This window comes from Sinohyriopsis cumingii, chromosome 16 (genome assembly GCF_028554795.1).
Source record: "Sinohyriopsis cumingii isolate HCF-2022 chromosome 16, ASM2855479v2, whole genome shotgun sequence".
NCBI classification, from domain to species: domain Eukaryota; kingdom Metazoa; phylum Mollusca; class Bivalvia; order Unionida; family Unionidae; genus Sinohyriopsis; species Sinohyriopsis cumingii.
Genome location: NC_142976.1, coordinates 22,768,014 through 22,793,386, shown reverse-complemented (window position 1 = coordinate 22,793,386; position 25,373 = coordinate 22,768,014). Strand labels below are relative to the sequence as shown.

General features: G+C 36.6%; 1 protein-coding gene across 6 annotated transcripts in view; it reads left to right on the top strand.

Moving 5' to 3' along the window:
* Positions 1–25,373, top strand: part of LOC149780068 (uncharacterized) — a 314,560-nt gene that overhangs the window by 250,730 nt on the left and 38,457 nt on the right. For all 6 annotated transcript variants that reach the window (XM_089936823.1, XM_089936822.1, XM_089936824.1 and 3 more), the window contains 2 exons: positions 3,800–3,940; positions 14,578–14,765. In XM_089936823.1, the coding sequence (XP_089792949.1) occupies positions 3,800–3,940; positions 14,578–14,765 (329 nt within the window). The remainder of the gene's footprint in view (positions 1–3,799; positions 3,941–14,577; positions 14,766–25,373) is intronic.

The following is a 25,373-nucleotide window of genomic DNA, read 5'->3' as shown; positions in this document are numbered from 1 at the left end:
CTCGCATTGTTACAAAGGACAAGTTTTCCAATGAGATAAGCACAATTATGATTCAGATCACAACCACTGTTATTTTATAATTAAGAAAAGAACAGAAATAAGAATTTATGCTGAAATGTGAAACATCTGCTCTGTCCTTATGCAGTAATTGCCGTACACACTGAACAACAACATGTGTTCAGGATGTTGTTGTAATACAGAAGTTTCAGCCAGTTTAGATTATGATACATTTGAGGGCCTAACTGCATGTCTATTGTAACACTGGAGACCAGACTTACCATATATATTCACTTATAAAAACAAATCCAACTGCAAACTGCACGGACCCATATCAACCATTGCATAATGTGCCTGCAGATCAGAGACCTCAATTTGTTAAGAGTGATCAGGAAAAACCCTGATCTGCAGGCACATTATTCTAAGGCTGATCAAGGATCTTTGTTGTTTGTAGTTTGATTTGACTTATATAATCGAGAATATACAGTAAGTTTATGTACCGGTAGTTACTCCACATGCATTCTATTCTTTCCTCTTTGTTTCAAGCAGATGATTTTTTTACATTTACAGAAAAATAATGCAAAATTATAGGTCAGTAATATGAGCTAGTGCTTGTAATTATTTTATGTGCTGATATTATCACTAAATTCTGATATTGTGTACATCCTGAACAAATTTGTGTGCAATATATGTGTATTAAATGTGTGCAATATATGTGTATTAAAAGCTATGTGTTGAATACCTGTGACTGTGAATAAAATGGAAACATTCAAGCACAAAGTTGAGTTTGTGTCCATGGCAGGATGATTTCTTTTTTTGAAAATTTTTTCTTCTTCTAATTACATTATAGTGCCTAGTACAGTGTAGTATCACTTTTCTTTACTGAAGAATGATATCAGATTTTGATCCGTGTGGTTTGTGTGTGTGTATATGGGATCGATGTTGGTGTTGAAGTTGTATATGGAAAGAAAATTGAGAAATTTTGAATCTTTCACTGTTCACAAACTACCATTATAATTTTTGTAGTTTGACGGGTTTAATGCCCTTTTTTAATGTCAGCAATAAGTTACCCATCACTGTTGCATAGCATTTACTGTTCATGATGAGTAATAAAACTGCATTCTGCTATGATACCTATTGTGGTATGTTCAGAAATACCATGGTACACATTTTTTCATGGTACCCAGCTCTACTAGCTTTAACTAAAAGACTTCTTATGATATCTTGTTGATCCAAAATGAAAATAGTGGTGCTCAGATATCCAATATGGCCAGTACAGCAGCCATCTTGAAAATGTTGTTATTGCTACTAATGCTGGATAAAAAATAATATTTCCATCGGTTTGGGGTGGGGGGAGGTGTTTGTGCTGTAACCCAAAACTTCTTATGATATGCTGTTGCTCCTAAATCTGACATCCAGTATGCCCACCACAGCAGCTATTTTGAAAATCTTGCTGTTGCTGAAGAATATTGGATATCATTTATTGACATCGCCTTTACTCCATGGTGATCATTGGATGTAACTCCATAGCAATGCGGGGCCCTGAGTGGCTGAGTGGTCTAGAGCGCTCTCTGTTACAGATCACTGCCATCTCACGTCTGTCTGCATGGGTTCAAGTCTCAGATTGGCTAATGTGGGTATGTGAGAAAGCTTGCCAGTAGCTTCTCGAGAGTCGGTGGTTCTTTCCGGTGATTTCCCGGGTTCTTCCTCCACCATTAATACTGGCCGCCATGTATAGCCTATTGTGTGCTGAAAAATGGTGTTAAACCCTACAACAACAACAACCATGGAAATGTGTGGCATACAGAGCCATTTTTTATGGGAAGCCATAGAAACTCGAACAGAATGAGTGGGGAGCTGGTGCAGCTGGTGCAGGGACTTTCTTAATCGTCTTGACAAGCTTTCCACCCCCACTGTGATGCACAGGAACATGAACATCATGTGGGCTGTATTATATCCACTATATGTGGGGGAGACAGTAGTAGAATTGTTTGCAACAGGGTTGCAGAACAAGTTACCACTTCATGCATCTCCAGTTCTAACCAGGGTGGGCACCTTAAGTATTAAGAGGGATTAAATGTATGCCTACGCCTTCCATTCTTTCAGTACAAATGCTCAAATGTGAGTCAGGATTTCCACATCACAACTTATTATTCTGGTACGGGTAGCCCAGGCCCCAATGTTTGTGCTCTACGATCTTGACTGGTTGGTAGTTGCTCCAAGAGAATTTACACTAAGGATTTATCCACTGTCATAACACCAGATGGTTCCTCCTTCACAAAAGTCGGCATATTATCCACCTTCACTCCTGACTCATGATCTGTCTGCCAAGACCAGTTTTCAGGCATGGTTGTTGACTGCATCCCCCAGGCTAGAAGACAGTTCGAGGTCTACAGCACCAAGTGAAACAGTTTCTGTAATTGATGCAGTAGGAAATGCATTGATCTGCCCTGCCTTTTGTTTTCAAAGAAAATCACCATTAAGGCTGTTTAGTGCAGCACTCTCCTATACTCTAAGTTCTGCATTGGCTCGGCCACATGGTCAGACCCTTATCATTAAGGACTAGTCAGATGACTCTCTGTTGATTGCGAGCAGCTTTAATGTTTCTTTGCTCATTATCTGACCACTTTGTGAATCCCTGAGTAAGCCTCCTTTGAGAATCTTACACATTTAAGACAGTCTTCCATCTCTCCCTAGCATTGGAGAGGAGAAGGAATTGAATTAAGTGGAAGAGAGTTTTATTCACTTGACTGGTAACTTTGTTTCATTTTCTCTTTGCTAACTGGATTTTCTGGCTGAACACCAGCTACCTTTAGTAGCCATCAAATGAATTGAAACCCTTGATCTGAGACACATCTGTACATAATGAACAAAATGCTCCTTGTTTGCTTGGTTAGGGCCCTTTGTTTCTAGTCGGATAAATCAGAGGAGAGTAGAAATGGCTCAAACCATCTCTTTCTCCCTCTCACAGATACTAATTATATTTTAGCAGATACTGTAATGAGCTAGATTATTCTATCGTGTTTATTGCATGAGAATCATAGCCCATGATTTTAAGAAATTTATTGCTGTTAACATGTACCTTTTTTAAGCATTCTTCACTCGATAATATCATGAAAATTGCTTTCTATTTTTTTTCTTCATTCTGCCTTCCTTGATTGTCTCACAACCATAAAGACATTTACACCGTAGGCCTGATTGAGTCAGTCCAGCAAGTTGTCAATCCATCCTGCAGTCAGTAATAGAACAGGCTGACAGAAGATGGCAAGACTGCTCTGACAACTTGTCTTTTGGCCCATCAGCTGCCCATTGGATTGGAAATATTAGTTTTGTAATAATAGCAGGTAATGTATTACTATTATTAAATGTAATTTTGGGGTTTAAACTAATTTTAATTATGTAATAATCACCTGCTATTATTAGCTTATTTCCCATGCCTTCCCTCCCAATTCTGATGTCCTTCACTTTCCATCCAGTTCAAAGAACAATGTTTCAGATGATGGAAGCAACTAAGGCTTCATACAGGAATCATCTTTGTTTTTATTCAAAGGCCTCTGGTTAGTCTGAGGAGGAATTCACCATGAACTGGGGCACTAGTTCCAGGAAAAGTGAATACATTGTAACAATAGCAGATAAGTAATACATAATTAAAATGTGTTTTACCTCCAGGTTTACATCCAAAAACCCACATGCTAATGGTAGATTGCATTGATTAATAGAACATTAAATTTCATTGAGGATTTTTGTAACCAGTTAATGATATTTATGTTTTGGTTCCAACTAATAATATTTAATTTTTCAGATAATTGTCTGCACCACTGTGATGTTAACAGTAACTGCCTATCAGATGGACAGATTCTTTGTAACCCAGTCCAGGACTGCAATGACAGCTCTGTCAAAAACTGCAAGCCTTGGTTACAAACTACAGGTGCTGCCTCTCAATGTGAGTACTCGCTAATACGCTGACAGATGGACAGAGATAGACAGATGCAGTGCTAACCACAGGTTCTGTCCCTAGAGACCAAAAAAAAAACCACAACACAAATGCATACATGCAGACAGATTACTGCCTCTAGGACAGATGAAGACACTGACAAACAACAGATGAACGCTACATAAATAGTCATTCCCTTAATTTGTGTCTTAATGTGCAACACCTGTATCTTGGACCAGTACACTTATTTGTATTTCCCATCAGAAAATGCAGAAGGTGCATACAGTGTTACCCTTACCCGTCTGTCAATTACATGTTAAGTTTTGCTGTTTGGTCAATTTCTGATGCAGATTTTTACCACATTGGTATGTAGCTTTGGGTGATGGTTGCATTTGGTAATTACAGCACCAATGTACCAAATTTGTGTTGCTACATGTATAACCGTTATTTTATGCCTTAGTGACTCTAGTCTTGCATTTGGTCACTTTCTCGTACACATATTTACTCCAGGGATATACAGAAATGGGAGTTGTGGGGCATTTGTGTTTTATGTACAGCACAGTGCCATTCTGATACACATTGATGATTGTTCTTAATTGTTCAACATGTAAAAGAAAATGTATACCCAGACTTGAAATTTGTTTCTTTATATCCGTTTTATGCTCTTGCCATAAATGGAGTGGGAACTTAAAGAGTTTCCTTGTCATGCTGTGCTCCATTGCAAATTTTGTTTTTTCTCCAACACTTTTGAAACACTTTATGGATGCAAAGCAGAATTTGGTATTAAGTTTATAATAATCAGAAATAGGTCCAGTTCCATTATCCAAATTTTAGTCCCTGTTTAACTTAAACTTGCCTATCATTGCCATGGCAAATTTCATTCCATTTGGTAAGAGGTATTACATTAGGAAGCATATGTAAAATTTGATTGGCAACATATTTTAACAAACTTTAATGGAGTTATGGCCCCTGTTAAACATGTATGGTTCCCCTTTAGCTGCATTAGAGTTTCATTTCTGTTGAGTAGCTTTTGGACGACTTCATTTCTCAAACTGATTATGGCTTAAGGTTTAACTTAAGAAGATCAAGTTTGAATATCCTCACTTTTAAACAAAATGTATACATGGAGTTATGGCCCCTGTTGTAAAACTTTACCCATCTATCTTATGATTAATATGATGTAGTACAAATGACATTTTCCCAACCATCAGCTACCATTATTATCCATGCATAACACAGATTCAACTGCAAACAGTGCAGACCTCAATATGCAGCAGCAGATCAGAATCTACCCTCTTTGCTTTCAATAATGTCTTACTGTCTATAATCGCTTATAAGGCGAGTCAAACTGCAAACAATCTGCCATAGCATTATGAGCCTGCACATGAGGGTCTATGCTGTTTGTTATGCTGATTATTCCTAACAAATTGCACAGACCAGCTCTGGTGTATTATGTGATGACAGATCTGGGTCTGTGTAGTTTTCAGTTGGAATTGACTTATAACCATGTGTTTATGGTTTTTCTTCTTTGATAAACTGATTCTTGATCATAAACCCATCCTCTGTTCTCACAAAATTTGGGCCAGTGATAAATCCAGTCCTAAATTTTAAATATTTTTATAAGACCGTGGAGTCCTACCATAGAGGAAATGTTGCACATAGACTGAACATTAATAGTGCCAGTTATGCTTTCACATTACTAAGGGCAGACATGGATCTATACTGTGTGCAGATGGCTTAATGTTATAAAGACACAAATATGGGAAACGTCTGGGACTTTTAATTGACTCTAATAAATAATTTCCATCATGGTGTTGTTTGATTAGAGTCAACAGAAGAACAGAAGATGGATGAACAAGATTAAATGGTATATAATCTTATCTTGCGTTGTGTTTTTTAGAATGTTGTAGGGATTGATCAGAATTTTATGAGCAGAATACAAGTGACTGTAATTTCATACCAGTTTTAGATGTGTGCCATCTTGAATCAATGTTTGAGATGGCTTTTATGTCCTTCACTTTGGTTAACATGTGCTGCCAGCAATCATTTTATTTCCTGTAAAACAAAATATGTGACCTCGTTCATGTGGCTAATATATGCTAAATACCATCGAAAATTTAACAAGAAGTATCTTCTTCCTGATATGAAATTCAGTCTTTAAATTCGAAGCTCAAGCAATGCAGGCAGTAGTATTTCAACGTGACTAAACAGGATTCATGTCAGACCAGTGATCCCCAGACATATGGAGCACAAGTTGGAACTATGATTCAGAACTGATGAATTTTAATTACCATATTTACTCACTTATAAGGGACTAATTACCATCTTTACTCACTTATAAGGGGACCCCAACTGCATACAACATTGGCATATCATATATACTTAAAGTCGAGTCAGACTGCAAACAACAAAGAAACTTACCTGCCATAGCATAATGCACTTGCAGATAAGGGTTTGTATTGATTGTTCTACTGATTATTCCTGACAGATTGCACAGACCCAGATCTGCTGGCATATTCTGCCACAGCAGATCTGGGTCTGCAGTTTTGCAGCTGGATTTGTGTTATAAGCAAGTATATAAGGTAGTATATGAGCAGATCTATGGAGTTTGTTGGGAGTAATCACTGGAACAAGCAGCATAGACCCTGATATGATGGCACCTTATCTGACAGCAGATCAGGGTCTGTAATATTTTTCAGTTGGACTTGTAAGCAAGTATTAACAGTATATATGATTTCAGTACTTGATAATGAAATGGTGTCCATGATCATATAGAGGTTATAATGAAGGCCCTTGAATGAATGCAGTACTATGAAGTACAAGATGGCATCATCATGACTGCATTAAACAGACAAGAAACATTTTGACCAGTTTGTTTATGTGTTTTAATCCTCCCACTTGCAAACAGTGGCATCTTGACTTCTTGTCCATCCATTCTAATATTCAATCATGCAAAAGCCACAAATTGTGGATAAATGATAATTACATGTAGTATGCCTGTCTGTATGCACACTTAAAAAATTTGATGGCTTTTTTTTTATTGGCATTGTCAAAAGATTTAGATGTTCATGCCACTGAAGGAAGTTTTCACAATTCTCGTAGTTTTTAACTTTTCAACTTTACTCCTTGATGTGCAGTGGGGGCATGCATGTTTTGCAAACATTTATTTGTTGTTGCAGAAGTCTGATATTGCCATTTGGACTTTGTCATTCATGTGTATCCATCCATACATTCAGCCACACCAAAACAGGCATTAAAGTCTTTTGGGTCAGACTTTGTGTTAAAGTCTTTTGGATTGGACTTGGTGTTAAAGTCTTTTGGATCAGACTTTGTGTTAAAGTCTTTTAGATTGGACTTGGTGTAAAAGTCTTTTGGATTGGACTTGGTGTTAAAGTCTTTTAGACTGGAGTTAGTGTTAAAGTCTTTTACCGGTTGATTGGATTTAATGTTAAAGTCTGTTAGATTGACTTAGTGTTAAAGTGTTGGATTGACTTAGTGCTAAAGTCTTTGACTTAGCGTTAAAGTCTTTTAGATTGGATTGGTGTTAAAGTCTTTTGGATCAGACTTTGTGTTAAAGTCTTTTAGATCAAACTTATGGTATGGTCCTTTTTCATGCGGGATCCCAGGTAGCTAAGGTACCCGCCATTACAGATCACTGACATCTAACCCCAATCTGCATGGGGTCATGTCTCATTACTCGCCATTACATATCACTGACTGACATCTCACCCCAGTCTGCATGGGTTCATGTCTCAGTACTCGCCATTACATATCACTGACTGACATCTCACCCCAGTCTGCATGGGTTCATGTCTCGGTACTCATGATTACAGATCACTGACATCTCACCCCAATCTGCATGGGCTCATGTCTCGGTACTCATGATTACAGATCACTGACATCTCACCCCAATCTGCATGGGGTCATGTCTCATTACTCGCCATTACATATCACTGACTGACATCTCACCCCAATCTGCATGGGTTCATGTCTCGGTACTCATGATTACAGATCACTGACATCTCACCCCAATCTGCATGGGTTCATGTCTCGGTACTCATCATTACAGATCACTGACATCTCACCCCAATCTGCATGGGCTCATGTCTCGGCTGGGCCATTGTGAATATATGAGAAAGCTTGCTGGTATCATGACATGGATCGGTGGTTCTTTGTGGGGGGAAGGGGTCCGGGCTCTTGTACCAAATAAACTGGCCGTCTTGTATAGCCTATCATTTGCAGACAAATGGCATTAAACCCACAAAACAAAACCTTTGCTACTTATGGCTTAAAAGCCCGTCTGCCAGATGTGACCAATGTGTGAGATAGCATCCTGGCATGAAGCTATTTCAGATTTCTTAGTGATGCTGATCTTCCATCAGACATGGTTACCATTACTAAAATAAACAACCCTGAGATGACTCTCACAACTTCTACAGAGAATGACACCAAATTTGGCAGAAACTGTCTTGGAATGAAGGGCTTGTAATTTTAAGTTTGTACAAATGATGGCAATCTCCAGTAAATGTGGCTGCTGCTACAAAAAAATGCATAAATGTTTAATAACTTTATCTAAAAAGCTGATCATCAGAAATGGAACAGGTTTTTGAGAAATCATCCTTGTTTGAAAGACATTTATAGAAAATGATTCTGAACTCCAATCAGATGTTGTGCAATTACTAAAGATTATATTGTGACCATTATTAAAGATTATATTGCAACCATTACTAAAGATTATATTGACCATTACTAAAGATTATATTGTGACCATTACTAAAATTTGACAAATATTTACATGACTTGATCCAAGAAAACACATTAAACAGAATTTCACGTACCCTGAGAAAAGGCATTCATCATAGAGACTTTTCAGTTTTTGACAAATAATGCTGATGTGCAAGGTTGAAAGAACTGGGAAACCTTGAAGTAATTGTTTTCATAACATATGTAATTAATAGCATTGGAAATGATTTACATGGAAAGCATACTACTGATTGATACCTTTTGGCAAAGGGCACGTGTCAGTAAGGTGAACAATCACAGACCCACACAGGCCTCTTGTTTACTTTAATCAAAATAAAAGGCAGGCTTAACAAAAAATCGGTCTCTTCTCTGTCCAACTGGACATAAGAACATGTGAACATATGGTATGTTTTCTTGTCATGCCATCCAATCACAATTGTTTTTAACAACTTCTGAAAATTCATTCTTAATAATTGAACTAAATTTGAGAAGAAGCGTCCTGGCATTAATCTCATTCAATTTATTCAAGTATTGCTGATCTGCCATCAAATATGGTAAGATTTCTAAAAGGGGACAAATAATTGAACTACTTTTTGCATACATGCCAAGTTTTCTGGGACCAGATCAAGGAGTTCATTGTTCAAAATCAGGGAGATTAAGTCCAAATCAGGGAAATTAAAGTAATGATCATTTTTGTCGTAAATTCAAGGATGAAAGTGTGCATAATATCAAAACTAAGGAAATTAACTACAATGAAAAGTAGTTATTCAGCCTTATTAGTTTTCTTATGTGATTTTCTTGATCTCACTAAAAATAAATTCAGAACCTTCTCAGCAATAAAAGCCTTGTGACACACTGTTACCACAAACACTCGAATTTATGTGGGTTTTTTTTTTTACGTGTGCTGACTTTCAGTCTTAGAGAAACTCATTTTGCAGCAATACACAAATCTTTAGAAGGTCTGAGTACAAAACAGTCACAGCGTTCACATTACATGATATTAATGATTGTTTTTCCACATACATTTCCACCGTGGTTTGTCTGAATCTTCCTCAGCATGCTGAAGCAAAACTCAGGATCTGCAATCTCAGGATTCAGGTAACCAATAGCTTCAGGGTCTGGTCATGAAATGGAAACTTAGCAATCATCATTGCCATAACTTCTTCATAGAAGGACTGTGATCACACTCCTGAAGAAGCTGTGTTTTAGAAATGTCATCCATGTTGCTGTCATTTGAATCACTTCAGGCACATGGTATGACGATTTCTTGTTTGCAGCGTGCTGCATACTTTTCAAGATAATTTCCCCCCCCCCACTAGAAATGTTAAGATGTTTGTCACAAGATGTGCAGTGCACAAAGCTTTCTACCTGTTTGCTATGTTTCACACATTTGAATTCATTTAGAATTTACTTTAAACAACTTCTTTTCAAAACCCACAACAGCATTTGTCCAAATTTGACATAAAGCAACCTCGTATTTGAAACTCATTCAGATTTCGTAAACTGATGCTGATCTATTGTCTGATATGGCCACCATTACTTAAAATAGAAAAACCTTTCAGTGACATCTTTTCAAATGCCATTCAACAGAATTTGTCCAGATATGAAGAAAGCACCATGGTATGAACGTTTTTCCAGTGTTTGAGATGGTTCGCTCTAGACAAAGGATAATTGTCATGAAGCTTGCCAGGAATTCCAGTATTAGCCATAAAATGTCAGAATATAAGTTTCTACATTATATATGTGCTTAACTTTAACTGATGACCGCTCCGGTGGCCTAGTGGTTAGAGCATCTGCCTTGATTGCAGGATGTCTCCGATTCAAATCCCAGCTGAGTCATACCAAAGACTTCTAAAAATGGTACTGACAGATGCCTCGCTTGGTGCTCAGCATTAAGAGGTTAGTGTTAGGACTAGTCAGTCTGGTGTCAGGATAATGTGACCAGGGTGGGACATTTTATGTCATGTTTGCAGCATGACGCCCCAGTGCTAGACATCACTATAAACTGTCACACTGCAGGCATGGTAGCGATATGACTGAAAAATTGTTAAAGCTATGTTAAAAATCTAAATCACACATCCTGGCATGAACATCTTTCAAGTATGCTCAAATGATTTCCATTCATCGCAAAATATGGCCACTGTTACTATAAATAAAAACACCTTTAAATGACTTCTTAAAAAAATAATCAAAAGTATTTGATTTACTTTGACATAAGACATCATGGCATAGAGGGATTTCAGTTTGTGCAAATGATCTGCCATCAAATATGACTGCCTTTATAACAAATAATGGAAAAACATTAAACAAGTTAAGTATCTCATTTTGCCTATTAATGCAATGCAGCCATTGTATGATAAGGACTAATAAGATTCACAGGTTTGGGGTTATGTTGTGTTCTCCACTTTGCAGGAAGAAAAAAAAATAGATTTGAAAATCTACTTTTAGAATGGTATTTCATACATTTCAGCGCCATTAGTCACAAATTCTTTAAAAAATTTATTATGTATATTTCATTTTTAATACAAATAAAGAACCCAATATAAGCTTTTCTCCTGAAATACTTCTGAGATTTAGATTTCATCTTTTGCATTCATTTCTCCCATAATCTGGCTGGTTTTAGTGGTGCCATTGATGACTTTGTGTCCATGTCTGTCCATTTTGGCCTGTTCTTAACAGCTCCTTGGGACTTTGCAAAAGTCATACCTGTCCACTCTTTAATGTTATCTCCGCATCTCTGCTTTGCCTACCTTTTTTTCTCTTTCCTCTCATTGTGCCTTGTAGGATTGTCTTTGACAGGCCAGATGAGCATGAGACATGGCCATACCATCTTAGCTTGCATTTTTTTATGGTGATGAGCAGATCTTCAAATGGTTTAATTGCACCTTCTCATTAGAGATGTGGTCTGAATTTGAGATTTTCAGGGTCCTTCATTAAATCTCATCTTTAAAGCATTGATTCTTCTCTCTAGTTCTGTTGTCAGGGTCTGTGTCTCACATGTATACAGGGATTTGGACATGATGAGTGAATGCATTAATTTGACCTTTGACCCAAGCATATTGTTGCTGTCCTTAAAAATAGGCTTCAGCTTAGTGCAGTTGGTGTCTGCACAATCAAGGTTTCGAACCTTCATCAGAAGTTATAGCCCCTACGTATTTCAAGTGTGTCAGCTTCTGTCCATTCACTCTTATTTCCTTTTTGGATGCCTGTTTGTTTTTGTGTCATCAGCATGGTCTTTTCAGCACTTATCTCCATCCCATACCTTAGTGATGCTTGACTGAGATGGTTCACTAAAGTTTCTTGTTCTTCTCCTACTAAGCCATCAATATCATCAGCAAAGTTCAAGTTGGTCATTATTCTGCTTCCAACGCTGACACTGCCGTCATGTTCTTCAAAGCATAGGACATGATCCTTTTCAGGTACAGTAGGTGTTGAAGAGAGAAAGTGAGAGATTCGGCACCCCTGTCTGACACTGACTGTGGTTCATAACCAATCTTCTGTGTTGTTATTGACGATAACTGCACTTGTCACCTTGTCATACAGGTTTCCTATGTAGCTGATTAGTTATGTGTTTATGTAGTATATCCACATGGTGACCCACAAGGCTGCATTCATTCCTGATTAGTTATGTGTTTATGTAGTATATCCACATGGTGACCCACAAGGCTGCATTCATTCCTGATTAGTTATGTGTTTATGTAGTATATCCACATGGTGACCCACAAGGTTGCATTCATTCCTGATTAGTTATGTGTTTATGTATTATATCCACATGGTGGCCCACAAGGCTGCATTCATTCCTGATTAGTTATGTGTTTATGTAGTATATCCACATGGTGACCCACAAGGCTGCATTCATTCCTGATTAGTTATGTGTTTGTGTAGTATATCCACATGGTGACCCACAAGTCTGCATTCATTCCTGATTAGTTATGTGTTTATGTAGTATATCCACATGGTGACCCACAAGGCTGCATTCATTCCTGATTAGTTATGTGTTTATGTAGTATATCCACATGGTGACCCACAAGGCTGCATTCATTCCTGATTAGTTATGTGTTTATGTAGTATATCCACATGGTGACCCACAAGGCGGCATTCGTTCCTGATTAGTTGTGTGTTTATGTAGTATATCCACATGGTGACCCACAAGGCGGCATTCGTTCCTGATTAGTTATGTGTTTATGTAGTATATCCACATGGTGACCCACAAGGTTGCATTCATTCCAGGTTAGTTATGTGTTTATGTAGTTTATCCACATGGTGACCCACAAGGCTGCATTCATTCCTGATTAGTTGTGTGTTTATGTAGTATATCCACATGGTGACCCACAAGGCGGCATTCGTTCCTGATTAGTTATGTGTTTATGTAGTATATCCACATGGTGACCCACAAGGCGGCATTCGTTCCTGATTAGTTATGTGTTTATGTAGTATATCCACATGGTGGCCCACAAGGCTGCATTCATTCCATACCCTGTTGAAAGTCTTCTAGAAGTTAGTGAAGACATGATAGAGGTCCTGTTGATGCTGCAGTCACTTTTCACAGAGGATTTTAAGATTGACGATCTGCTTTATAGTGCTGCATCCTGCTCTGAAACTTGCCTGTTCTTCAGCAGTGATGTGCTCTGTCAGGGGTTTTATACTGTTGATGTGCTCTGTCAGGGGTTTTATACTGTTGATGTGCTCTGTTGGGGTTTTTATACTGTTGATGTGCTCTGTCGGGGGTTTTATACTGTTGATGTGCTCTGTTGGGGGTTTTATACTGTTGATGTGCTTTGTCGGGGGTTTTATACTGTTGATGTGCTCTGTCCGGGGTTTTATGCTGTTGATGTGCTCTGTTTGGTTGATGTGCTCTGTCTGGGGTTTTATACTGTTGAGGATGATCTATAGGTGACTGATGAGGATGATTGTTTGGTAGTTCTGGAAAAGCAGCAGATTCCCTTTCTTAGGGAGATTTAAGTACTGTGAGCAAAAACCCATAGCCTTACTAAAAAAATGCAGAGAAATTTTTTAGCAATTTGGACAGATTAATAGTCGGACTCAAACTCGTACACATGTTTACTAGTCTGTGTTTTCTAAAAACTTGTACAAACAACCCAAACACTGACCATCAAGCATTAATATTAGTCTATCAATAAAGTCATTAAGTAAAGTAATTGCACTTTACATGTACATTAATAAATGAAAACTGACATGCCAATTTTTGTTTCATCTATTTTATTTCAGTCTACAAAAATTGCATACATACTAAGAACACAGCTTCATACATGAAGCAAAAGAATCTGCCATGTTTTAGTCTATAATACATTTATATATGGACAGAAAAAGATGACAAGTGACACCAACACTGTACTTGTAGTCACATTTTATGGCACTTCAGCACAGTGGTGACCACATGGTGTTACTAACAATTAAGTTCCAAAAATGTTAAAATGAGATAATCATAAACCATTCCAAATAAATGTAAACATTAAGTACAAGATAAATATAAAACACCAGTTGCTTCTTGGTGATTCAGACATTTCTTTCCTTTTCATTTCAAGTACATGTGTAAACTAAGATGTCAGTTACCCATGTGAGCGATATCAGACCTGCAATGGGAGCTTATTTTATTTTTGACTTTCCCGTCTTGGCATGTAGTAAAACATGAGTTCAATCACAATATTATAGGACATTGGCTACAGTGGCATTGTTAAGATTTTTTGTTCAAGTCTTTCAAACGTCATGTATGATACATTGTAGCATTGTTTGCATTTGAGACAATACACTGTAGTATAGTTTGCATGCGAGACAACGTTCCCCAATTCATACTTTCTCTGTCTTGGCTAACCTCCATTATTTACCATGTCGAAACATTTATCAAGATTAGTGTAGTAATTATCTTTTTCTTTTCTTTTCAGCCTCCAATGTTGACTTTATCAAGATTATTGTGATAATTATTAGTGTAGTTTTAATGCCCGGACTATTTATAATAATTTGTGTCGTGAGTCCTTGTCGACTAAGATCTCACATGTGGCGTCGGAGGCGCAGCAGAGACAGAGTGGAACATAGTCAATTGCGACCGCATTCCCAACCTGATAGCTCAGAGGTAAGAAATGTTTAATGCACCCTTATAAAACGCTTCAATATCTATAGATTTGTTAAATGATAGTACGCTATTAATTCCTTCAGACTTTTTTTCAGTTTGAATTAACTGGAGGATAGAGTGTGTGTGTGTGTGTGTGTGTGTGTGTGTGTGTGTGTGTGTGTGTGTGTGTGTGTGTGTGTGTGTGTGTGCGTGCGTGCGTGCGTGCGAGCGTGCGTGCGCGCGTGCGTGCGCGCGTGCATGTGTGCATGCATGTATGTGTGTCTGATTATTATGTCCAGTACTAATGTGACCTTGATTCCTAGATTATGTGGAATTGTCAGCATTAGGTAATTAGCAGATGTGACAACAAGACATTATCTAGCAATCAAGTCTGAAATACCATGATGGTATTTTTGTTATTGCAATTTTCAGGTATTTTAATAATATCGCTGTACTTAACTGAACACCCTTTCAGCCTTTTAAATACAGACTTCATCCCAAATCATAAATGAATTACATCATGATCAGCTGAGATGCACATGAATATCAGTTTATGAATGAAACAACAGTCTAGAAACAAAAACTCTTAAGTGCATGGGGCAGCAGACCCACTTACTGTATATACTCACTTATGAGAGCTTCAAACTGCACAGACCCAGATCTGCGATTGCATAATGCATCAGCTGTTCTGGATCTGTGCAGTTAGGAATAATCAGTAGAACAAACAGCATAGATCCTGATCTGCTTGCATCTGTTTCAGCAGATCAGGATCTTTTTTGTTGCAGTTTGACTTGACTTGTAAGTGAATATATACGGTATGTAATTTACAGTTGTTGTGCATTTCTTACATTTTGCATCACAGAAGATTTCAGCAGCTGAACATGGAAGGTTTCTCTCAAAGGCCAGGCAAATATTGGTGTGAGAAGCTTGAATGGGGACATGGCTCGGGAATGATGCCATTATTTTAACAGTTATTTACGACGCGATTGGACAGATTCTTGGAACTTAATGATACAGATTTTTTTTACAGAGAATGTTACTCATTTCATTGTGCATATCAAGTGAGGGTACAGCATAATTGTTCACACTTATTCAGTTGTAACCAGGAAACTTTGAGGAAAAATTAGTTCTAGCCTTGTTTGAGAGGATGGTGATACGAACAGCTGAGAAATAAGACAGTGATCACTTCATTGTTTGAGAGGATGGTGATATGGAATTAGAAAAGAAGAGTATTGTTTTCCAACTTAAGGAAATGACGGTAATGTTCTGGCTCTGTATTAATTAATAACCGCATTATGTTTTAATACTCAAATAATTGCAAACATGGTAGGACCAGTTTTCACACGATAAGATTCGGATTAAAAAGAAAAAACATTATGATAGCAACAGAAAGAATGTAAAATGTACACATCAGTTGGTGATAATAACTGATAATAAAGATAAGAAGTTGAAAGGTTGAAATTTGCAGCAGCTAAAGGCATGATCTGCCGTAAGTAATGTGATAAGAGTCTTGTGTTCAAAGATTTATGGATATAAGAACTTGAATTGTCATACCGCCATTCATGTTCTCATATCATCACACACATGCCTGTTATCACTTAATTGGTGAATATACAGATGTCTGCAACTTATTCTGACCAAGAGCAGAATGCCATAAATTAATGGGAAAGAAATATCAGAGCTTGAAAAGCCATCTTATTTGTTTGCCCTGATGAGTGTGTAATGGATGACAAGTGATTTTTTCCTGAAAAATAGCTGAGAAATAGGACAGTGATGTTATCAGTATTTGGCCTGTCATCAGTTAACAATCTTGACATCAGTGAATTGGCAATATTTTCATGCCAGGCATTGAAGACTTTGATGATGTTATCAGTATTTGGCCTGTCACCAGTTAACAATCTTGACATCAGTGAATTGGCAATATTTTCATGCCAGGCATTGAAGACTTTGATGATGTTATCAGTATTTGGCCTGTCACCAGTTAACAATCTTGACATCAGTGAATTGGCAATATTTTCATGCCAGGCATTGCAGACTTCGATGATTGTAACACACATGCAGAAATAGTGTTACTCCCCTGTAAATCTGCACCAACAAATGACTGCTTGTCTAACTTACACTTTATTATCATCAAAATAGTTATGAGAGACTTTTTGGTAATTGTACAAAACTTTAATTACTATCAAACAAATATTTGCAGAAAATGCTGGCCTTCAGTCATGTTACTTAGGTATCGATTTACATGCAGCTTTATGCATGCCATTGCATGTGTCAGCTGATAGCTAAGTCGTAAAGATTTACAGAAAATGGGAGGGATGAGATCTTACAGTCTCATGCATACAGTGAAACAGGTTAAAAGATATGTTGAGGGTTCAGAGATCTAAAATTTCACCTGATGCACTCTTCTGCATCTCCTAAGAAGTGAATAATGGAGGCAATAGCTGTAGTGACTCAGTGGTTAGCTTGCTGAACTCTCACAAACGAAGGGGCATGGGTTCAGATTATTTCATTTTTATTTCTTTTTGCCTATTTTTTTTTTGAGAAGCCACTCATCACCCACTGACTTATGGAGGATACACAAGACCTGTTCTGCATGCCAAAGTTTTTAGTTAGATTTTATACTTATTGTAAAGAATGTATGACTAACAAAATGGAAATCCATGCTGTTCAGTTTTTGAATCAATTTATTACAAGAGCAAGACAAGATAATCAAATTTTGATCTGTTGATTTGCTTCACATGTCCAATCACATTTCATCACTGCCATTTTAGCTTGGGTTTTTCCATGCTGCATCAGTGGAGGCAAACATTACGTCACTGATGCTGTATGGAAAGACATCACCCCATATCAGTATATATTTGTACCACATAAATAGGAAATACACAAACCATCTGACTTTAAAAAATATATATAAAGGATTTATTGACTACTAAATCTTGATTTATTTCCTTTTTGCAATTTAATATCATATTTAGCTGATTGTACAGAGGTGCAACAGAGCTTGCAGTGTTGTAGTCATCATAATGATTATTTGTAGCAGCAGTTGAAAGGTTTTGCATTTGAATTTATATTATGTCTTGCCATGGTTGTGGTTATATATATATATATATATATATATATATATATATATATATATATATATATATATATATATATAAATGCAACAAACTGACGACGAACCGTGGTGCAAAACTAGTATCAAACTAGCTTGAATGCTTTCAACTCTTTAATGAGTCTTTTTCAAAGGCAAATACAAAACATAGACAAGACAAACAAATAAAACAGAAAAAAACGGTTCTGTTTGCAAAATTTTACATGACTTTCTACAGGAATTAAACTTTTTAACTTTATTATGTTTCAACTAGTTTATTTCAAATTGTTGCTGATACTGGAAAATATTTGTATTGTCCTAGAAATTGATGAGCCATAATGGCATCTGTTATTTTATGTAAATTTATGTAAGTGCAAATTATATCCTGGATATTTCATTGTTATATTAGTTATTATAGGCTATTAAGCAAATTTAGAGATTTATTTTAAAGAAAATGTGTCGGCTGCAGAAGGTAATTTTATTTGTGCATGGTTGTCTTTTTCTAGTCTTCTTGGTTTAAACCGCTAGGTTTCAATGTTCTAAGGCAACGTATCCAGTAAGATTCATTTTCTTTCCTGGTTTGGAAGTCCATTTGGGGTTGTGAGCAATTGCTTATGTTTTATATCACTGAAAGTGTGGCCAGGGGAGAAGTGTTCTGTGACTGGGCTTCTGTACAGCTTCATTGTTATCCATTCGTATCAATGAAGGTTGATCCTTTTGTGTAGCTTTTCAGTTTCTCTGACAGACTGAAGGCTACAGATCTTACATGGGATAAGATAAATGACATTCTCTGTTTTGCACATTTTGTTTGGACCATGTATGTTTAGTTTTTCTCTAGTCACTGTGCTAGAAAAGTCCTGGTCTCTATCATATGTTGACAGGTTTTGCACTTTTTATCACCACAGGGGCCAGATTGACAAGGATGGTCTTGATTAGTAATTGGCATTAGCTTCTTTGAGCTTTTTTGGTCTCCAGTAGGCTACTACAGGTTTCTTAGGGAGGATTAACTTTAGTGCGTCCAAAGATTCCATGATGGGCACGTGTTTCCCGATGATTTTACCTACTTTGGGGTTGTCTGGATGGTAGGTAAGGATAAATGTTATCCTACTAGCCTTTTCCTTCTTTCCATATTTTAGTAGGTCATCGTGGTTCATTTGTTTAGCCCTTTTGGTTGCCTCTGTAATCAGGTCTTTGTCGTAGGCTCATTAAAATTAAATGTTAAGATAGCTCTTCAGACCTTTTTAGGAATGTTTCATCATCAGAGCAAATTCTGCATATCCTCAGCGCCTGGCTATATGGGATGATCCTAATGCAGTGTTTTGGATGTCAGCTGCTTAGGAGGAGATACTGGTGTTTGTAGGTTGGCTTTGAGTAGATGTCTGTATGGAGTTTGTTTTCTACCAGTCTGGTTGTTGTATCCCGGAGGAAGACATGGTTTTTTGCAGCTAACACATTTTCTTTTAAATAATTCTCTAAATTTGCTTAATAGCCTATAATGACTACTATAACAATAAAATAAACTAGTTGAAACATAATAAAGTTAAAAGATTTAATTCCAGTAGAAACAGCCATGTAAAGATTTGCAAACATAACTATTTTTCTGTTTTATTTGTTTGCCTTGTCTATGTTTTGTATTTGCCTTTGAAAAAGACTCATTAAAGAGTCAAAAGCACTCAGGCTAGTTAGATACTAATTTCACACTGTTCAATGTCAGTTTATTGTATTTATCTTAATCTATCCCTGACACATGATCCTTGCTGGATCCAGTGGACTGGAAATGATTGTTATTCGCCATATGATCTGTATATTCTTTTTTTATATATATATATATATATATATATATATATATATATATACATACATACATACATATACATATATATATATATTCTTATGTCACTTGTTTAGGCTGGAATAAACAGTAACGCAAGAAAGAGTGAAAACAACAAGCTCTGGAAAGAATTTTTTTTATTTCTCTGAAAAGATTCTTGAAAATTGAAAAAAATATGAACTTACTGTTTTATAGAATCAAATCCATAAATAATCCAAGAATAATCCACGAATAAAATTTTAATAGTCCTAATAACAAAATGTTCTTTTGATTTCACATTCAAATCTCGACGAAGAATCCAAGATGGAAGACAATGACGTATGCTGCAATCTGTAGTGTTGAAGTCTACATTTCCTTGTAGAAATAAGAATTATCACTCCGGTTACTGATAGCTGAATAAATTTTTACCAAAAAAATGTTCTTGTTCCACAGTATTACATGAGCACGTATTTTCCACAAAAAAACCCCAGAATTAATCCTTTTGAGTAATTTGAAATAACTCCAAACAGCACAACATACAACTAACAGTTTAACAGCCCAGCTTCTACAGAGATTAATTCTCCAAAACATGGGTTATATGGTCTTTTTAAAACATAAACAAGGGGTCACATGATCATCTTCTAGAAGGTTATAGAAGTAAGTACTTGTTACAAACCACGTTTACCCAGTTTGACCCTGACAAAAACCAACCAATCATTTTAAAATAAAATAGAACTTGTTTACAATGGTTGCTACAAATTTTGAAATAAGGTCAGGATTTAGATCAACACCTGGTGTTTATAAACTAACAGTCAAGGTCAAACTATTTTCTGAAGAAAAAAAACATCATCTCTAGTGAATAAATTTACATTACAATATCATGTAATGAAAAGTCAAAAATTTGAAACTGACAAACAATTAAATTGAAATAAATATATATTAAATCAGATACAATTAAATCAAATATATCTCTCTCTCTCTCTCTCTCTATCTATATATATATATATATATATATATATATATATATATATATATAGTGTGACCCCGCTATAAAACAGTAATCATGCATGTACCCAAATAAATTTGTGGAGGGGTTTAGGTAATAAATGCAGGCTCAAAAGTATGTGCTTCATTAGCACAGTTGCCATCTTAAATTGAAGCATATTAAATGAGAAATATACCTGTAGTGAAAACTGAGAAGGCATATATACTATTTTACTTTATTTAGAGAACCATGCATTGGTATATATACATGTATACTGTTTATACAGAGAATATATATATATATATAGCATGAATAGAGTATCAACATTGTACTCACCTGCAAATCTCATCACATACATTGAATCCACAATACAAGTTATATGCACACACAGGGATTTAAAATATTCAATAATTTTGTTAGAGGTCATAGAGGTCTGAATCCAGTGGAAAAAAATAGCACAATCACGTAACAAGTGATAAAGCACATATACTTTTCATTACGTCCCAAGTCGGTAAAGTGTGCATTTGAAGCATCCATTGGTAGCGTTAGTAATCATAAACATTTTTGCCGTCAAAAAGGAAACTTTCATGGCACAGTAAACATGTTCCAGTCATGTCGGAAAATGAAAAATCCATCAGATTCCATTGCTTTTATTTAAGTTTGGTGCTGACTTCCTTTCAAGAAAGGTTCTTTGTTTTTTTTTGAAGATTGTAGTTGGCTTTCTTTGATGAAGGGTGCATGTGTTGAAGTCACTGCTCAAGGACAGCTTTGGAGAACCAAACAACTGCCCATTTCTTATTGTGGCAGCAACATTAAATAATTGTATTGCATGATTGAGACTGATATTTTTAGTATGTTTTCATAACAGTTGGTGCTTCAGAGTAATCTGTTTTCTTTGAAATTGCAGCAGACTCTTTTATCTGGGTAAATTTTTAAAAAAGAAATTGGTTGTTGCTTGGTCGATTGCAGTTACTGCTCCTCCCTGCCTATTGAATAGACCAACAAATAAGATCTTGGAGGATGGGGAGGTTTTTTTTGTACATTTGTGGTAGTGGAGTGATGCTGCCTTCTGTGCTTGTGTCCGAAATTTAAAAACAAACAACATAAACATAGATGTTCTAGTCTGATGACAGGGATTACTACAGAGAAGAAAAAAAACTGGGGTTTTTTTGTGTATGAGAAAAATACATATAAAATTTCAGGAGCCACGCCACGATCATCTTGTATTGTTCATACACAATCTCTTCCCCAGATTGTGTTATTTCAGGAGCCACACCACAACCATGTTATATCCAAATTTGTGTTATAACAGAGCGTGCTATAGTGAGGTCATAGTGTGTGTGTGTGTGTGTGTGTGCGCGTCCATGCTTGTCTGCGTGCGTGTGTTGAGTACAGTGCAATCGAAACACCTCATGCATTTATACGAAATTTCACCTTATAAATGCTTTGATGGAGTGATACAGCCAGTCTTGATAAATAAAAACCATGATGTGTTCTTGTTTTGGAAAACATTTTTTTTCTTGATATTTTGGAAGTCATGAAATAGTGGACTATATTGGCAGATAGTTCATTCAAAAATGTGTTCTTTGACTAATGTGGAATTGAGACGATATGTTCATCCAGAAGGGGCACATTACTATGAAAGAAAGGAATCAATTGAACAGTGAAATAGGGCCCATGCACAAATCAAATTCCAGAAATGGGTGTATAGAGCACAAAGTTTAAGGCAGGGTTTACCTGCCTCGCAGAGAGCAAGGGTTATACATCTGTCACAAGAGTAGACCACTAAGACCTACTTTCCCCCATCTGTCAACCAAGCTATATTTATATGCCCCTATCTCTTAAAAATTTTGCTACATAAAAAACTATCTTTATGTGTCCACAAAAAGTTCCATTTTTTGATACTCAGCTAAGTGCAACAAAGCTGCACACTTTACAGCCATGAAGTTGCTTCTTTTTCATGACTTGCAGTAACAGACGTATAAAAAACGTGCAGACAGATTTAATGGTTAGATCATGACAAAACGAGATTAAGTGGCCATCAAAAACAAGGCTATATGATTTTGTATCAAACAATTAAACTGTAGCAGCAAAATTACTCACTTAAGTGTCCCATAAGTGCTTTAGTGAAGGACACATCCGATCAATAGTCTCCACTTCCATGTTAGAGTTGAAGGGAATATAGCTAGAGTTAATGGTTGCAGTGCCGTAGAGTTGCATCTATTTGTCCACCTATATCGTAATATTTACTCATGTACAATACTTTCTTAACTGTGAAAAGCATTAACCTAGATCTGTCGACCTATAATAACCTGGCAAATTAGGATCAGTAGTAGAGAAGTTGAATGCATTACAGTGTGTAACCCTACGTAATAATCACATAACTTTGAACAACATTGACTCAGATCAGTACCGTAGCATCTGAGTAAAATAGACTCAGATCAGTACCGTAGCACCTGAGTAAAGTAGACTCTGATCAGTACCGTAGCACCTGAGTAAAATAGATTCAGATCAGTAGATCATAAAACTAAGTTCACAAACGTTTGAGATTGAATCTCAACAAAAATCTCCAGCACAGACTATTTTTCAAAAGTTGCATGATCTCAAGGCCTGCTGTCGTTGGATGGATTCATGCCATTTTGCAGCACATGATTGACTATATGTGATGGCAAGGAGATCTGGTGGAGAAGGAACCCAGGAAAACCCCAGGAAGAACCATGATCTATGGGAAGCTAGTATAAACCTCCCACTTGGATGGAACCCATGACTCAAACCCATTCATCCAGAGGTGGGATGTAGATGAACTGTAAAAGCAAGAAGATCAGACTATTCTGCCATCAGTGTCAGTTGATAGAGCATCAATCCCTTAATGAAAGGGATGTGGGTTTGATCCCCATCCAAGCCACTCTGGGTCAGCTACCTTGGTGTAAATTTGAGAAAGATACTTAGCTCCCATTTCCTCAGCATGGTATACCCAGAATCAAATAATAAATTAAAAATGTCATTAAACCAACAAAACTAAAACAGTTTCTGGTAGGTCAGGGACCATGCCATCACAGAATTTGTTGACTGTTTATATTTGCTTTCAGGTCATAGTCCATGCTGTCATATCAATCATAAGTAGAATGAAAAAGTAGACTTTTATCTACATGGGAATTACATGTTGGCAGACATTAAGCTAACAGCTGGACCCCCGTTATGCAAATTTGACTGAAAGCATCCTAGTACAATGCATAGAGACCATTCAGTATTGGAAAAAATTATACCGATGTGCCATCATGAAGACACAAAAAAGGGGGAAACCTTAAAACACTTGGTTTTCATAGAAAGCATCCTACTGACTTGGATTTCCTTGTCAACTGACCTTGCATTTAGATATTTGGCAGATGTGGTCAGGTGAGCAGACTCAGCCCCACTTGGACCTCATGTTGGGACTTGTTTTTAAAAATAGGATCAATTATTATCTCATGAAGGACTGCTAAAAAAATTATTGTGACAAGTTAATAGTAACTGATTGGTAATTAATGGGTTATAAATAATCACCACAAATTTACAAATTTTCAACATTGGTTGTCAGATAGGATTGTTGTTATTAAGGTGCCATTCTCAATTTGTTTTGAGAGGGTTAGATTGCATTAAGTGATGTTTTTGATTTATTTGTTGGTTTGGGTCTGATGGCATGACGACACCTCAAGGTTAGATCATGCAGAGGCATGGGAGCAAATTGCAACTTCACCTATCTGGTTGCATGTCCAGCATGGTTACCACTGATCCACTGCATCTGTCCTGACTGAAGTGAGACTTAATTGCCAGCAGTTATTTTACTTCATCAGGTTGTAATGCCTATTTCATAATAGTGTAAAACATTGTCAAATTTGTTCAAGTTATGCCTATCCACAGTCAAAAATGGGCATAATTACTAAAAACAAAAGAAACTTAAACTGACTTCTCAAGAACTGCATAACAGATTTTGACAAAAATTTAACAGAAAGGATCCCGGCATGAAGTTTATATGTGTTTAATTAGTGTTGATGTGCCATCAGATATGGATGCCATAGCTGATAAAAGAAAAACATTTAAACATCTTCTTAAAAATCCTAAAGAATTTGAGCAAATGATGCTGATATTTAAGCAAATATGCTCACAGCTATTATAAATAGACAAACCTAAAAATTACCTCTTAGAAATTGCTGAACAGAATTTTACCAAATTTGACATAAAGCATCCTGGCATAGATTGATATCTTGAAAAAAATTACAAATGATGCAACTATCCAAGTGAGTGGTATATGACCCACTTGGACCTCTTGTATTTCAGGAGGACAGATTTATACAAAAGTGAATTTCTTGAACAGTATAGACATACAGATGCCAATACATCATGCCCCATCAGATCTTGGTCTACTTTATCCATTCTTATTATTTCAAGCATGCATTATGTATTGGCAGATCTGGGTCTGTTTCATTCCCATTCTAGTGTGCATTAAACATACATGGTATGGATCAGTGTAACAAAGACCTTATTCCTGTTTTGAATGGCAGGGTCATTATATCATGTGTACTTGTTCATAATTCAGACCGAACAGCAAACTCCACAGATTCAGATCTGTCTGCACATTGTGTTAGAGATGATCATGGTCTGTGTTGTTTGCAGTTGCACCTGACTTACGAGATATCCCTGTCCAGAATAGAATTAAATGGAATTGGTAAAATTCTCCTATTTTAACTGAAAATTAACATGATT